Source organism: Protopterus annectens, chromosome 3.part0 (genome assembly GCF_019279795.1).
Source record: "Protopterus annectens isolate FY-2018-M chromosome 3.part0, PAN1.0, whole genome shotgun sequence".
NCBI lineage: Eukaryota > Metazoa > Chordata > Ceratodontiformes > Protopteridae > Protopterus > Protopterus annectens.
Window position 1 is genome coordinate 663,252,967 of NC_056731.1, and position 17,915 is coordinate 663,270,881.

General features: G+C 36.7%; 1 protein-coding gene across 1 annotated transcript in view; it reads right to left on the minus strand.

The window, feature by feature from the left end:
- LOC122796516 (band 4.1-like protein 4B) overlaps positions 1-17,915 on the minus strand; it is a 2,320,263-nt gene that overhangs the window by 1,207,944 nt on the left and 1,094,404 nt on the right. The window contains exon 3 of the mRNA XM_044065074.1: positions 13,165-13,207. Coding sequence (XP_043921009.1) covers positions 13,165-13,207 — 43 coding nt within the window. The remainder of the gene's footprint in view (positions 1-13,164; positions 13,208-17,915) is intronic.

Consider the following 17,915-nt stretch of genomic DNA (forward strand, 5'->3'; position numbering starts at 1 on the left):
TGGGCAGCTTAAAACAATTCTCAGTAGCCTTTGACATGAAGCAGTACATTTCCAAACCATTAAGGCATTGTAGAATAATGTCTGTGTTGATTGATTTAACTCTAGTCTGCAGACCCTTTCCAGCCATAACCCAGGCCAATTAGGCTGAAACAGCAATCATTCATTACAATAAAACATGATATAGTGGCTCAAGGGAACATTAATAAAGAAGATAAATCTAAAATACAAAGTAAAGTACAATTCAAATAAGTGTAGCCTATAGAGGTATAAGAAAAGAACACAATACATATAATTAACAGTATATTGGATTACTAAATTCTGCTTTTCTCAGACCATCAATATTCTCGTCCAAAGACGACTACAGAGAGAAAATGGAATTATCTGTAAAACACGTTTTTTCCCTTGAGAGTTATTTACGTGACTATTCAAATGTTCCTACATGTGCTCCACAACAGGATATCATTAGGCTTTAACTTAAAAAAAAATTGTTAAGATTCTATTAATAAAAATTCTGATACAGGAGGCTGAGAATTTTCTTAGAAAGAGAACAGTTTTCTGAGGTAAACCATCACTTGTTGCAGTATTCTATTCTGTTAATTGATTTAGAAAGCAAACTGTTAGCACAGTGATTAGAGTCCTGCTAGTGTGATCCTTAAGCCTAAGTTTGTAATGACAATTTTTTCAATTAGAAATATCATCATCTCCAGTTTTTATCCTTTAGTTAATTTTAAGCATTTCAGACTCACAGCAACAGCTTAGAAAGAACAGATTACTCAGAGATGTATTGTTTTACAGTCACTGTTACATGGAAAAGAAACCCAAAGAATGTTGTTTTTAAAAATCATATTTTCACATATAATTGCTGGCAGGGTAAAAAGAAAAAATCTAAAAGCTATACACTGACACATCATTCTAACAGATCTGTATCACTTAGATTTTCTATACATCTTCTGTGTGGCTGTTAAGATTATTTCTCAGAAACAATGCTATACTGGACTGATTGTGTACTACTCTGAAACATTCACTACACAGGAAAAACAAAACCAGTGATATTTAGGATGAAAGCTCTCCTTCAACCCCTCCTATATAGCACATCTTTTGACCTTCATTTAGTCCAGTCTGTAATTCAGACAGCTTGGGAAATGGCTTCATCAAAACCTGACATTCAATTACTACAGAAAAATCTAATTTTCTTATTCCTGAAGGATGAAATGTAACCCATAAAGGGTTCACTTCCAGCCCATCTGAATATTACCTATCCCTTATTGTGAAAAAACCTCCTCGGAAGCTGGTGCCTGCATTGCCGGTCCGGACCCAACCGAGCCGGAGACAACCAAAGGCTCGGAAGACGAAGAAGATTTCTGCAGCATACCGGACTCCGAAAGGGTCTCGGTAGAGGACTGTGAAGGTATCAGATTGGGCATCTGGACCTGCGAAGGCACCTCACTGAATTCCGGAGAACTGACGACCTGCTTAGCGGTGGAGTCATCAGAAGGCTTAGCCTTGTGTGGTCTGTCTCTATCTTTACATTTTTTCAGAATGTCTATGGAATGTTGGCTGATGGATGCCATTTCGGAATGCGAAGGCAGAAGAAGAAAATACCTGTCTACAATAAGAACTCTACGACGAATGGTTCTCGGGTTAAAGAGGGCACAGAACCGACAATGGGGGACGTCGTGGTCTGGGCCTAAACAAGTGACACAGTATGAATGGAAGTCTCGGTGTGGGATTTGCTTTCCACAGGCGAGACAATTGTTAACTTTTTTGAACAATGGTTAGTGCAAGAAAAAAGGATCCCCAGTGGGGTACTTAGACGTTTTCAGCTGTAGTTCAAACTCTGGTAGAGACCGACCGGCACACTTGATAACTGCTTATGCTATGGGCTCCACGGCAAGTAAGACTGATGTAATGGTGTTGGCTGCCTTGCTTTATAGCACTGACGACCTGACATCAGTCAGCAAGCGACAGCAGCTGATGCAGAAAGACACTGACTCTAGTATTCGGGCCGGCCGAGGGCTACCACAGCAGGAAGAACCCACAGGTGATGACTGCAACAGTGAAACACAAAGAACATCCACATTTTTCTGTAGATTTGTCATCTCAGCTTACACATTGAGCATCACTGCTCACTTTTAGCCAAAACCTCCTGCTTTGCAGTGCAACAGTGAGCCGATCAGATACTAATATCTCTGTCTTTTAATGTTCAGAAACAAAAAAATCCCTGCCCATAACAAAGACTCTCTAAGAACCAACAAATGTAACTTATAATCCCTTCCTATGTGCACCCCTTCAGTACAGAAGTCCCAAACAAGTTGCACTATATCAACCACTTCTACTGAGTTTTTTGCCTAAAACTCTTGGAATCCCTTCCACAGAAGTCAAAAACAGACTATGTCTATAAATGTTGTACTAAGTCTAAAAATGCACATGGCATAACTGTGTGTTTGTATGCATGCAAGTTAAAAGGATGACTTAGATATAGTGTTACTGCCAAGACTTCAAGCATCACAAGCTGCCTACATGTTGTGTTTTATAACAGTATCGAACTGATGAAAAACAGATTTATTGGAAAGCGCTGCTACACAGTACAGCTACATCTCGTTATTGTACATTGACTGTTTTGCATGCTGTGGATATTTATTGCATAGTTATTCAGCATGACCTGCTTCTGCAACAGTACTATGCAGTTCTTTCCACAGTGGGAGCTGGATACTTCATTTTCTTTTCACTGACTTTATGCAGTATGGGTTATCTCACTGAATAGGTTTAACAATAACCATTTAAATTCTGTACTAATCCAAACACTGCAAATATAGTAAGTATTAAATGTGATTTACCACTTTAGTATCTGTACCATGTTGGGATGGCCATCACCAACAAGCCACATCAAGCTCTTGGGTCAAAGGTTGATCACAAAGCACAACATTCTACCACAGAACTAATGTAACCATTCTACTGCAGAACTATTGTAGCCATTTTACCACAGAACTAATGTAACCATTCTACCACAGGACTACTATAGCCGTTCTACAGAAGAAATACCGTAGCCATTCTATCGCAGAACTACTATAGCCATTTTACCGCAGATCTACTGTAGCCATTCTACTGCAGAACTACTGTAGCCACTCTGCCACAGAACTAATGTAACCATTCACCCGCATAACTACTGTAGCCATTCTACCACATAACTACTGTAGCCATTCTACCACATAACTACTGTAGCCATTCTACCACATAACTACTGTAGCCATTCTACCACAGAATGAATGTAACCATTCTACTGCTGAACTACTGCAGCCACTCTACCACAGAACTAATGTAACCATTCTACCACAGAACTAATGTAAACATTCTACCACAGAACTAATGTAACCATTCTAATGCAGAACTACTGTAGCCATTTGACTGAAGAACCAATGTAACCATTCTACTGCAGCCACTCTACCACAGAACTAATGTAACCATTCTACCACAGAACTAATGTAAACATTCTACCACAGAACTAATGTAACCATTCTACAGCAGAACTGCTGTAGCCATTCTACCGCAGAACCAGTGTAACCATTCTACTGCAGTACTGTAGCCACTCTATCACAGAACTAATGTAACCATTCTACCACATAACTAATGTAACTATTCTACAACAGAACTAATGTAAACATTGTACCACAGCACTAATGTAACCATTCTACAGCAGAACTACAGTAGCCATTTACAGCAGAACTAATGTAAGCATTCTATCACAGAACTACTGTAGTCATTTTACCACAGAACTAATGCAACCATTCTACCACAGAACTAATATAACCATTCTATCGCAGAACTACTGTAGCCATTCTACCGCAGAACCAATGTAACCATTCTACTGCAGAACTACTATAGCCACTCTTCCACAGAACTAATGTAACCATTCTACCACAGAACTAATGTAAACATTCTTTAACACAAAACTAATGTAACCATTCTACCGCAGAACTACTGTAGCCATTCTACCGCAGAACGGATGTAACCATTCTACCACAAAACTAATAACAGCTCTTTAGAGCTTAAGGATTACTGTTGCATCTATATATATTTTCATACCATTAGTAAAGACAGAGGATTTATTTTAACATTCTCTTAGAATAATACTGTTTAAATGATCAAGTGAACAGAAGTTCTAGTCTAGACAGGTGGCTGGGTTATTATTAATAATGCAGAAGCAGGACTTCTTCCAAACAGTACAGTACAAGTATAAAACTCTACTCCGATAAAACAAATAACCAAATGTAGAGACCAAGTGAAAATTAAATCAGCAAACCATCTCCATTTATTAGATATAAATTCAATAAAACCAGAAATACAGAATCCAAAGGTTAAGTGCTTTCATCCCCAAAGTACATAGTACTTCTTCAGAACAAATACACTGTGGTACCCCAACCTTGATATACTAAAATGGTCAACCAATTAACCAATTAACAATTGACTAATTGAAATTATAAAATAAAATAAATAAATTTGCACGACCCAATATATCACCCTAAAATATAGTATTGTTGCTGCTATCCACATTAAAAAGCAGACTTCAACTCAATAAAATGGAAGAAAAATTAACTACTTAAATCCAAGATAAACAGTATAACTGGGATTTCATATGAAAGAAAATAAAAAGTTGCAAGCGCACAATAACTGACGACATATAAAATATATTTGAGTCGGACTGAAACTCAGTCTCACTCCCACCAATACTGGCAAGAAAAAGGAAAATTAGGTTTTTGAATAGTGTTTAAAGTACTGAATAAAACCGTATATAATGATTATACCTGGCAAAGCATGAGAAAAAGGAAGACCTCTCACTGGTATGACAAGGTGACAAAGGAAACAGATTACTATCACAATCCATCCTACACCAAGTAAAGCAAATTATGAGTCAGCATTTCAAGTGTAAATTAACATTTAAAAGTAACAAGATTTTGGAGTAGAACAAATCAAAATATCTTTCTGACAGCTTCACTTTGCTTTAGAACCTGCACTGCAGCAAAATCACTGCAGATGGCTTTTTTAGAATACCTAGTAATTAATGAATTTCATTATTATTTATTAAAGAATTTATTAATTAATCCCAATATAGCTGGTGCACGTCGCTGCTCATCATTTCTCACATAAAACATTTTGCTAGATGAGGTGTCCCATGACAGACTAACATCTATCCAGTTACTGTGAAAGCAGGACTCTAAAATATCTACGTGGTGTCTAGAGCCAGCTAGTAAACTCAAAGCTGGACTTATACATAGGTGAACTAGGCACTCTATTCTCCATTTATTTAATTTATTTATTTTTTAGAGCAATCTTACTTTGCTCTAAAACAAAAAAAGGCAACCAGCCAAATGAAAATACACCTGGTGCACTCCAGCTGGGCGGTGCTCCAATTGACTTGAAAACTTTTAAAGTCAGCTTACATAAGGTTAACCCTGAATGTTGCAAGGTCATAGCAGTATAGACCTTACAACATTCGACTGTAAGGTACAAAGCCGCCTGATGGAGATCTTTCTTTTTTTTTTCTTTTTTCATTTACAGAAAAAATAGCAATCTACAATGCTTATATAAGGCGGGAAATTGGAATGGCACAGTTAGTAAAGTGTTATTACTATTTTTTTAATGCTGGTAGTGATTAACCAGATATTTCATAAGTATTTGTGTTTGTAAGGCAAACACCTTAACCATTAGGCCACCCTCCCATCTAGAGTGGAAAGTTGAGGTGAGAGGAATAGTGTGGTGAGATATGTCACTACTATTTTAATATTGATGGCAGTGATTAATCAGATATATTGGCATTGACAATATTTCTCTGGCTTTTTTATTTGTGTGGAGCAACTTAAATTCAAATACTTAATGTGTGGCAACTTTTTTGTGTGGATTACATGAAATAACATTACATTAGACATTATGGCTATAACTGCTTAGTGAGGGATGAGGTTGCCTGCATGAAAGCAACTGACCCTGTTGTCATTGGCACCATTTAAACAGTCACTATCTGGCTTTGCAGAATTAGTGACGATATGCATTTGTGAGAAGAAAGATGGACTACTTCACTGAAATGCACACACAGAGTATACATAATTGCTGTGGTTGTCTACTGTGAAAGAAATGACTAGCTGCTGCCTGCTTATAATTCCGACTTTACAGGACAAATGTGATTATGTTAAGCAATTTGTACTATTTTAATGTGTGTCAACTACTTGTATGGAACAAAGGAGAAAGTTATTACATGGTCATCCTCTTTTATCACAATCAGATATATGAATTGTACAAAGAAATGTTGACTGTTTGGTGGCGGCTGTCTGGTTGAAATTTACTGACCCTGTTGTCACTCGCTCCGTTTAACAGTCATCTGTTATTTTGAGAGAGATAACTGCATCACAGAATATGCAAATCAGAACTTCTGGGGAACTCAGGGCCCCAAATAACAAGGCTGTATAACTACATTTTGACAAGGATTTTGTAATTGCCTCTGTCTTGAACCCAGACTAGTCTAAAATAAGGTAATATAAAAAAATAAAAAGTGCCACTGCCCAGTTAAGGTAGACAAAATACACAAGAAACTAAAAAATAAAAATATAAAGCTGACCAACACAGCTGTAGAATAAAAGATTTAATGTACAAAGTTAGTGCTTTCACAGTAAAACTGCTGCTTCATCACACTTGCAACAAAAACAGTCAAAACAACCATTTAAATATAAAAATTGCATGACATATCTAATTGAAAAATTCAATGAGGAAATTTACTCCCTTTAAAGACAGGTTTAATGGAAACACACCCATTCAAACCTGGCTGTTTGTCAACATTTAGACTGACAATCCACCTTAGTTCTGCACATTCTGTCAGATTCACTAAATCACCAAGCCTCAGACATTCACATAATACTTCCAGAACAGCAAACTTAAATTTATGTTCATTCCCTTTTTCAGTAACATGCTTGGCCAGTGCATTAGTTTGTTTACCTTTCTTGATATCACCTACATGTTCCAAAATCCTCTCCCTTAAACTATGGTTAGTTTTGCCAATACAGTAACAATCACAGGTCATGCAGGTAGCACAATAAACCACATTCTCAGTGTTGCAACTTGCAAAACATTTCAATTCCAACCTCCTATTCATAGATTTTAGGTAGAGAGTAGCTGTATTACTAATAAAAACACAGGCAGAACAATGCCGGCAAGAAAAAGGTACTTAATCTCTCAGCCTTGATATGAGAACAGTGAATAAATTTGGATTAGTTGCAGTTTCTGGGTCCTGCTGCTTTATATTGTGGATTTTACAGTTTGGAGTTGGTGTTTGTGAATTTCAAGCTTACCATTTTTAAATATAACACAGGCAATGTGTTCCTCACGGACAGCAGGCACTGAACTTGTAGATGAAACATTGAAATGCAAATTTGTTTGCCAGCAGCAACCACTTCATTAGTTACCTCTTTAATGTGGAATTATTCAGATGACTTATTTTTGAAGAGATTGTGCATATTGACTGATACTGGTGGATTGTAGTGACAGAAGTATGAGTGGTCTTTCATGGTTGAAAAGTTCTGAAATGGGTAGCTCTGTCATTAATGGTTCATATGTTTCATTGCTTACTGGAAAAATGTTCAAAACTACAATTTTTAAAATGCACTCTAACAAGTGCTGTATTATACAAGAAATATAACTGGATATGATCAGGAAGGTGAATCAAAGAACACTGGTAAGCTGCATGTGGGCTTTCTCTTTAGTAACTTCTACCTCTGCAAAATCTTATAATGTACAACTGTAACTACTATATGTGTATAAAATGTAAATAAAAATGTAGCTATTCTGTGTTTACCTGTAACTAAGTATATTGTAATGTAATCAAATGGAGCATTTCACCCCAGTCCTCCGCTGAAAATGTGTATTGCCCAGTTGGACTTTCCTAGTAAAGAAATATAATAGTACTAATCTATGAACCTATGAAATAAATAAATATGCAGGGTCCTAAAAGCACATACAAGGGGCCTATGGTTTGGAAAACAGCCCAAAAGTAAACTTAACCTGTCACCGGCCTAATGCATTTTCTTTGAATGTGGGCTTCAATGCAGTTTCAATGACTGTGAGTTTCAAGAGCAGAAAAGTTTACTGTTGTTCATGTTGTCTGTTTTCAGTGAGATTATTTTGTTTAGTAAATGGTTATCAGTGTTTGTGTTATAAAATATGAAATAAAATTTTAATCCAAATAACTGTAATCACTGTATAAGTAAAGAAGAAAATAGTGTGCACACAGGTTTTAACAGTGTTTATGGTAACTGGGAGAAATAGGCAAGTAATGGGACACTGGAATGGCTTGCGGGGGGGGAGCAGATTCATTACCCTGCCTAGAGCAGGAGTGTCCAACCCGCGGCCCGCAGGCCGCATGCGGCCCTCAGAGCTCTTTCATGCGGCCCGCGACCCTTAAATTGAAATTTAATTGAAATTTAACTTTTTTTTCGTATGTTTACACATCCGCGTACTTCAGCTGTTCTGCGCATGCGCCAACTTACTTTTTTCATGGTTTTTTATGCCAGCATCTTTCCGCTGGTATGCGCATGCGCCAAAACACCGTTCAGTCGTTTTTTACATTTGCGTTAGTTAAGGAGTGAGATCGTGGCGACAAAGGAGGATTTATTTTATTTTACATTACAGTCACAGTGACTACATCTCCATCAGTAAAAGGTAAGCTAAATAATTTTCTTCTTGTTTTGTCATTTCCTGCAAGTGTTGTGTGTTTTTTGGTTTGGAATGGTTTCTCGGCATAATTGATAGAACTAGAGCTGGTTGTGAAAGTTTACTGTACATTGGCAAGATTAAAATATTTGGAAGAGGAATGGTATTTGAGTCGTTAATCAAGCGGGACAATATGCAAACAAGCTAACTTTGGTTACATACAAGATCCTCAAGGAAAAGATTGTATAATGTCAAATCTGGATAGCAAACTGGCATTGCGTTTGTGGTATTGTCAGACTGCATTTGATGTAGGATATGGAATCTAAGAATTCTTGCAAAGATTGATAAGAATGTTGACTTAACGCAAAAAGTTTGTTGGGCCCCCCTTTTGTAAACTGTACTGTAGTGTAGAGCTTCACAGAATAAATTGAAAGTAATTATTCAGAAAAAAAGACAGAGCATAAAAAATATTGGAGGATTAAGATACTTAAGTGAGACAAATGAAAGAGCTACTAAACAAAGTATATGGAGGTCTGTGTTCTTCAGCATTGAAGTCCTGTACTGTTAAATGTCATCCATACGGTTATCTGATGAACATTTGATTTAGTAACAAAAGAGCAGTGGTGTGCAAAACTGTAAAATTGAGCTGTACATATTAAAGTTCTAATGCTGCTGACTTCTACATTTGTTGTACAACTTAAAGTGCATCTTGCTATTTTTTAATGGTGGGATCTGATAGATCTATTTAGTTACTTTCGATGATTATTCTTCTCAGACTGCTGTTTTTACTTTTGTGTATTAATGCCATTAATTATCAACTCCTATCAGCACTGAATATTTTGTTGGTAAAAATATACCTGTATGAATGAGGGATGTAAACACACATCTGCATCACAAATCCAAGTCTTTATTCAAAATACAGCATGGCACACGTCTTCAGGCTGATAAACATAAATTGAGTAGTGCTTGCAGACAGTGTTTTACTGTTACAGATGTCTTAAATGCAACATTTCCAAGTTAGTATATGCCACTTGTTTCCATTAACTTTGTTTTTTTCACTTATTGGATGCCGTGAGGGCTTCAGTCTTACTCTTCTCACTTTATCTGCTTTTTTAAAAAATATTTTATTCATATTACTTTTTTACTGGGTTTGTCAGACTGGGTTTAACTTTAGTCAAAAAACCCTTTTCTAAGGAGGCCCTAGAAAAACATATTGTCGTCATTTTTAAAGACATTCAGTAGTATACATGAGCAAACATTATAGGTTCATACTAGACTATCTGCTCTAGGGCATTTACAAGCCTAGCCAGAGTGTGTTTGGCTTTCGCCACCCATTTTAAAATGAATTTTGCTATGCCCTTTTTCGAGGTTAATATACTGTGTATCTGTCTAACAGTGACACAGAAGTGATACCTGGAGTAAATCTATGATCTCCCATCCACTCATCAAGATTCCTCTTAGAGAGAGTCAATGAGGGACTCTGCCTAACCTGGACTGGGATTTTATTCCAGAATGAAGGGAGCCTCTGGGTTATGAATCTGTCCCTCCAGCATGTCCTATTTATTTCAGTGCTGAGGTTCAAGTCTCTCGAGCGCGTAGCTCGATGGAATTTGGATTTTCTCAGGTGCAGCATGTCCATTAATTCCGGGTTGGACATGGCTTTATACGTCAGGCACAGATCGCCTCTGAGCAGGTGGTATGCCACTGAGTAGAGCTGGAGTTTCTTTAACCGGGCAGCATATGGCATCTGTTTGAGCCCTTTGATCCTCTTGGTGAGGTACTTTTGGGGTCTTTCCAGTTGCTGCAGGTGTCTGGTAAGGTACATCCCAAAAGGGGCATTGTACTCAATTATGGGCCTGGTGAGGGTAAGATGCTACTCAAGGTCAGGGTCATACCGGCCTGGTCTACATGCTCAGAGAGCTCCTTTATGTCTCTTGTCATGTAGTCCAGGGAGGTACGTCTCAGTTCATTCACACCAGCATGGACAATGACTGAGTCATATTTGTACTTGCCTTGCAGTGACCTGAGTGCTTGTGTTATGTGGCGGATCCTAGCGCCCGACAGGCTGCTCACCGTGACCCTCTCCTTGTTCAGCCTGGTGAGCGGGACATCAGAGTGCCTGATGATAGAGAGTCACCTATTACAAGTGTATCAGGTGTGTTGTTTAGTCTTAAGGGCTGTGATCTCATACAAATTGAAAGGTTCGTACCTGTTAATTTTTTTTTACAAATAAACTTTGATGTTAAACTAACATGTTAGATTTAACTGTTTTTTTTAATAATTAGAATGAGATATTGAATTTTAGGGCAAATATTATGCATTTATTAATTTATTCATTGTTCAAATTCACCTACAATACAGCCAATGGTTCGACTTTGTATTAGTCCGCATATACCTGGGGTCTTTTGCTCTTCAGTTTACGACGCGTCGTTAGAGACCTTTTTTTTTTTTTTTTTTTTGTCCTCACTTGCCGTTTGCAATGATATATTTTACATGTGGCCCCCAGACCATTTCTGTTGACTCAATGCGGCCCTTGCAACTGAAAAGGTTGGACACCCCAGAGCTTCATTTGTCCAAAACATGGCTCTGTGTACTGCTACTGTAAAATACGGGATTGGAATACAAATGTGATAGGCTGAACATCCAACTTTAACAATTCAGAATAAATAAAAAATGTCTTGTGAAAAGCAACTGATATTGACTTATTTAGAATAAGGCCGCCACTTGTAACTACTATGGAAGCCTGCCCTCGAAACTCACCTTGAAGCAAAAAAGAAGCACCTTTCCAAGTTATAATTTTGTGCTTTTCCGGCTGACACTTCAAGTTATTAATTTTTAACTAATTTTGGAGAGTCAGAGTTAATTTAACTTATCTATAGTTGGACATCTCCCGGCTGTGTAAAACAAACAAAAAAGAAAAAAACAGAGACAGTAACTATGTTTCTAAAATCCTTTTACTACAATCATTTCCAAAGCTGTTTGTCATGCAGACAAACATACAGTAGGCTTAGAATACTATCCTAAATTAAATTAACATCAAAATCCTCCCTACACAGAAAAGGTTTACATCATATAAGTCTATGAAATGACTAAATCTTCTACAAACTTAACTGTTGCTATTACAGGAGGTTAGGAGGCCAAGATCAGCACAGAACTCTTCAATAAACCAACTTACAAACCACTGCTTAGCGTGAGAGAGACTCCACACTGTTTTAAAAAACTAATCAGGATTCAAAAGGGTACTTCCTTATTATAGCGGCCCTGGTGATAGTGTCTGTGGTTGCGCAATAAGGAAGTACCAAATTAACATTTCACTGTTTCGGTGGGTTATTTTAAACCCTCAGTTTACACAACGGTTGTGTACATATTTGGTTATGTCATTAAATGAGGGACGGAAGGCAAAACAGGTTATTGAGCAGTTTCTAGCTGCAGTAGAAAAAGGCTAAACAGCCAACTTATTAACTGAAAACGAGAACCTTATGTTTTTTTTAAATGGTTCCTTTTCTATTACGGATTGTGTCTGCATTTAGATATTTTGCAGAAGCTAGTAACACCATCCTTTCATGTTATTAACATTAACGGTCAGAATTTTTTAAACATCCATTACATCTAAATAAAAGCTGTAAAATCAGCAATTTCCATTAGACAAGGTTCAGACTACTTTTCTCTAGTGCAGCTATACATATTATCCATTGTCCAAACACTGGTCATAAATTGTGTACGATTACAATGTCTTGCTTGTATTTGTTTCAGTTTATAACATTATACAAAAATAAAATAAGATCACAAGTAAATTGAGTACTTCCTTATTGTGGCCACCACAGATGCTATCGCTGGGGACACTATAATAAGGAAGTAGCAACAGGGAACCCTGAAAGCTGCATTCTGTTTTGCGTCATTACACTTGACTTTTAAAGTAGACGTTTTAACAAAAGCAAGTAATTTAGAAGCTGTTTCTAGCAGAACATTCAAAACTGATGAATGGAGTTGTTTTCAATTAGTTGAAGGCATGCAGGCAACCACAGACGCTATCACCGGGGCTGCTATAATAAGGAAGTACCTTCAAAAATGGTAAAAGGAAAGGATTTGGCATGTGATGCACCTTTGAATGCAAGAATTCTAAGAATCACAACAGTTTAAACCATGCACGTATAGACAGAACAGCTGGCTGCTTTCAGATCTAGCTAAAGGAGTTGAAGCACAGCAATGCAGCACCAACAACTATGAAGTATATGCAGCAGCAAACTTCTACAATGAAGAACCTCAGACAATGACAAAAATAGCATTGGATACTAAAATGACACAATGCTTTAAAGCATGGCTGAATAAATGCATAAGTCACAGTAAGTGGCCATATACGGGACAAGTAAGTAAACTGTTTGACAGATATATCTGTTAAATTCTTCACCTTTGTGACTACTTTTTTAATATGAACCCAAACAAGAATAAAAAGCATTGCAAAAATATACTTACTTTTAATTTGCTTCTTAATAGGTTTTGTATAGTCAAGCCAGTGCTAGAAAGAAAAATAAAAAGTATTACAAATGTAGTGTTAGAAATATTCACGAATAAACCTAACTAAATTATCAAACATTTCTGTAGTGTTTAAGTAGTTACTGGAATAATGATACAATAGAGTACACACAAAATTCTTAAAATTCTACATGCAGATGGACAAAATTTTTAACCAATATGAAGTTGCAAAAAAATAGTGTTAAGAAACTTTTAATGAAACAATCTGTAAAATGCTAAATTTCTAAAAGCAAAACAAACACTAGGTAAAGACACTACAAATCCAACAAGGAAATGCTATAATGGTAAATTCAAAAAAATGCAAAGCTTTTCCCCTACAATAAAAGATTTTTATTTTTTATACTGGACAATTAATCTGAATGCTTTTTTGAAGAGGAATCTGCAGAGAAAAGGTATGAAACTTCACATACAGTACATGCAATTAAAAGATGGGAATATCATCAGCCAAATTTATATACAGAACTTTAACTTTACATCAATAAACATTGCTAGAAGCAGAATTTCAATATATGGTTACAGTTCATTTTGTTGAACATAGCCTTCCTCGACAAAGTGAACTGTAGGGCAATATTTGTGAGCAGTGGATTTAGTGACAATCATTTGACCAAGTATGTGCTTGTCAACAACTGTACAAGGATTAGGGTAAGCATTAGGTAAGGGGATAGATTTAGTGTGTGTGTGTGTGTGTGTGTGTGTGTGTGTGTGTAGTGGGTGTCTGATCTGCATGGTGTAGTGGTACTGTTCTACAAAGGATTTTCTAGGTAAGGTGTACAGCAAGAGTTATGGTTAGCATGCATTACTAAGGAATGTGTGCTAACCATAGTCCTTGTCCATGCCCCCAACCCTAACCATACACTTTACATTAGAAACAGCCTTAACACTACTACCATTTAGACCAGGGGTGTCCAACCTTTTGGCTTGCTAGGGCCGCATTGAGTGAACAGAAATGGTCTTAGGGACGCATATAAAATATATCATATAGTTAACTCTTTCGTTGCTCCGGAAGACCACAGTCAACCTCCTGGCTGTTCTGTAGGTGCATTTGAACAATGAATAAATATAATAAATGCCTAATATTTGCCTTAAAATTCTAATTCTCATTCTAATTCTAATTCTCCAATCTAACAGTTAACTCTAACATCTTAGTTAATATATATATATATATATATATATTTTTTTTTTTTTTTTACAAATAAACATATATTCACTACAGCACTTGCATTTCTCACTGGGAAAACCATTCCAGCAGTCCAACTACATAAAATGTCAACACCAGCAGTCCTACAATGCTATAATCCACAAAAATAACCCAACAAATTTGCAATAAAGTAAAGAATTCATATTACTGACTTAAAACAATTCTGAATAAGCTACAAGAGGGTCTCACCCAAACAAATAACTAGTGCTGGAAATACGGCCTCAAGCTAAATGCCAAAAAATGCATCATCATCCCCTTTGAGGAGAGTGATGTCCCCACAAATTATCACATTAATAACAACGTTGTAAGCACGCAATAAGTCGTATCGTACTTGGGCACCCAGGTTGATAGAAACCTGACTTTTGACCACCCCATTGTCTCCGTTGTAAGGAAAACTTTTTACATGGCCCACTTCATTAGTAAGGGCATCTCATCCAGGGACAAGGAGGTCATAACATCCCTGTATTATTCCTTTACAAGAGCCATTATTGAGTGCAATGCCCCTTTTGGCATGTGCCTCAGCAAAACACCCTGCCAAAAGAAAGACTACAACCATTTCTGACAAAAAAGTTCAAAGGACTAAGTTCACGTAGTTATCCAAACAGACTAAAATGCTTCTTGCTTTCCTCTGTCTCTCACTGGCCCCTATATATTTCATCATTGGCTTGCTTTCCAGGCTAAGAAAGATCCTGCCTTAAGAGACTTCCTCTACCTCAGAAATACTGGTTATACTTAAAACACTCACTACAAAGACCACAGCCCTCATTGCAACATAAACAAGCCAGTTTTTATGGACAGGTTCTTGACACAAAAACCTTCAACTTCTGTAAAAAGCTACTCTCATTATCAAACAATGTAGTTCAGCTGGATGGATAGCCATAAATGTAATCCTTGGGTAAGTAGCATAGCCTTCATCAAACCAGATGCAAAATCCACATACTAACCTTTCCCAGCTGGATGGCTAAGATCTAATACTGGTTACTCAAGTCTAGTTGCCCAAAAAGAGGGGCATGTTTAACTAAGAATTCCATTTGCAAAATTATATTCAGTATACATATTAAATCTCTCTCTCTTACACACACACACACACACACACACACACACACACACACACACACACACACACACACACACACACAAAAGCCCCTACTTGTAAAATAGGCAACCTCAGTAATCACATGACACCCACTCACTGAATGAAATTGTCTGGAAGTCAAAATATCTGAAAAAAAAAAATCATAATAGAGATGGATTCATCCATGTAATTTCCCACCACCAAAAGGACCATCAATAAATCAACAAACAACCGCTCGGCAAAACGTAAATCAATAAGAAAACCATAAACTATAATGTTACATACTGGTGTAAACATATAACTTGTGTCAATCCCCAGGTTAATCCATACCAAAAGATTGTTTCAGAGCTTCAGCTATGTACAAACAGCTTTCTCCTAAAAACTTAACTCATTGATATATGCCTTGCTGTAATTATAACTGTAAAAAAAATGTTTTTAAGTTTATTCTGTACCTCAATGATTCTCACTGTTACGAGATGTAATCTCTGCCATATTGTATGAGTACTACATCCATAATTTGCTGTCTCTCTCTGTCATGTATTGTATTATATCATTTTGTGTTATTTTTGAAGCTTTTCTCCCCGGGCCTCCGCTGAAAATGGACCTGTGTCCAGTCGGACTTTCCTGGTAAACAAATGTAAAATAAAATAAATAAAAATAAACTTCCCTCCAATCTAAAGCCATTTGACATTCAGACATTTTAATTTGTGCAGATGTTACAGACTTGACAGTTTACTGCGCTGTAATGCTGACCTTTGCTTTTGTAAAAAACAAATTCCCAGACTTTGTCAATAGCTCAAAGTGTAGACAGGATTATTTATTTATTATATATTTATTTATTTTTGGAAAACATCTTTAAAACTGTTAAATTGATTACACACCCAGAAACACAAAAAGTTATTGTGATTATGTAAACCACAGACTCCTGCAAGAAATCAAACTCACATTAGCACTCTATGCTTATGTCCTAGCAGATGAATCATACCTGTCAATTCCAAAAGAAGTAAAGTAGCTTAATAAGAAGGTTATTTGCAAGGTTACATGGCAGTTTATATTGGAAATAAGCAGAGATATTAAAAAGGCTCTGTTTTTCATAATTATGCCAAAAAGTCTTCCAAGGTAAATACAACTTTTGGTTTAGTATGGAACCATACCTCTCAACCTTAGAGCAAGAAATCTGGACAAAGCGAAAAATAAAAGTGGGACACAGGCCCAAAAATAGTTATGCATTACAGACACCATTGAAACAACTGTAGCTACAAACATTATACATCACTTATAATCTTTCCATCCTATTATTGTCAGTTAAACATTATATGGCTCATTCAGTCCTGCCTTCTTTTGCATCAAAGAAAACCATGCTTTGAAATGACAAATGTATTAAAAATAATAAATAAAACGCATTGCATCAACATCCTAAAACTTCCTACCTGCAAGCAACCACAGAGCTTTCACTGAAACTTGGGCTGTTTGTATCCCCAGAATGACAGCTCTCCCTAATTAAGTCTAATGGTATACAATCTACCAGTATCTGGACTACCTGAAATAAATTAAATTATGGCCTGTAAATTGAAAGTACACTTTGTTTAATTAAACTATATTTCTAAGCCCACTTACTATATTTTTTTCAGTAACATCCCGATATTCATTTCCAGGTCATTTTACAAGACATTGGCAGTGGTAGACTTGGCATCCTTCAGAACCCCACAGGCCCACACTAATACATTGTCCATTAAATGTAAATATCCATCCAATGTAAATGGCAAGAAGCTATGTCTTAAAAAATCTACTTCTGGCATGCGTATCCAAGTATTAGGTTTTGAAACAAAGAAACATGTTCTCCACAGTCCGTAAGTCTCTGTCTAATAATCATCTACTGTTGCAGCACTCCCAACACATAAGCACACACATACACACTAAAATCCCCAACATTTAAAGTATTACATTGTGCCCACTTGATTTGCCAGTATTGATGATCCGCCAAAGCTATGCTTACTGTTGTCCAATCTACCACTGCTTAGAACACACCAATGAAAAAACAGTACTAGGTGCTTTTTTGTTTTTCTGAAAAAACAATACAACTTTATATGCTACAGTCCCACATAGTCCACTACTGACCCATTAACCCTAGGCTGCTGTCTCATTCTTACTCCATGGAACTGCATTACCTAGGATGACTACTTTTATTTCCTAAGCAAAAGACACAAATTGGAAGATGAGGCAAAAATACAGACATTATTTGAAAATCCATACAGTTAAGAGGTATGAGTTCATGTTCAATACAACACTCTCCCTGTCAGGAAAGCCGCAATTTAATGAAAGTGTACTCTTAATGTATGATATATTTGTGAGCTCACTTGTTTGTGTTCAGTACGTAGACTGATCATTGTTCACCTCTTTGTGCATGCGTCTCTCTCT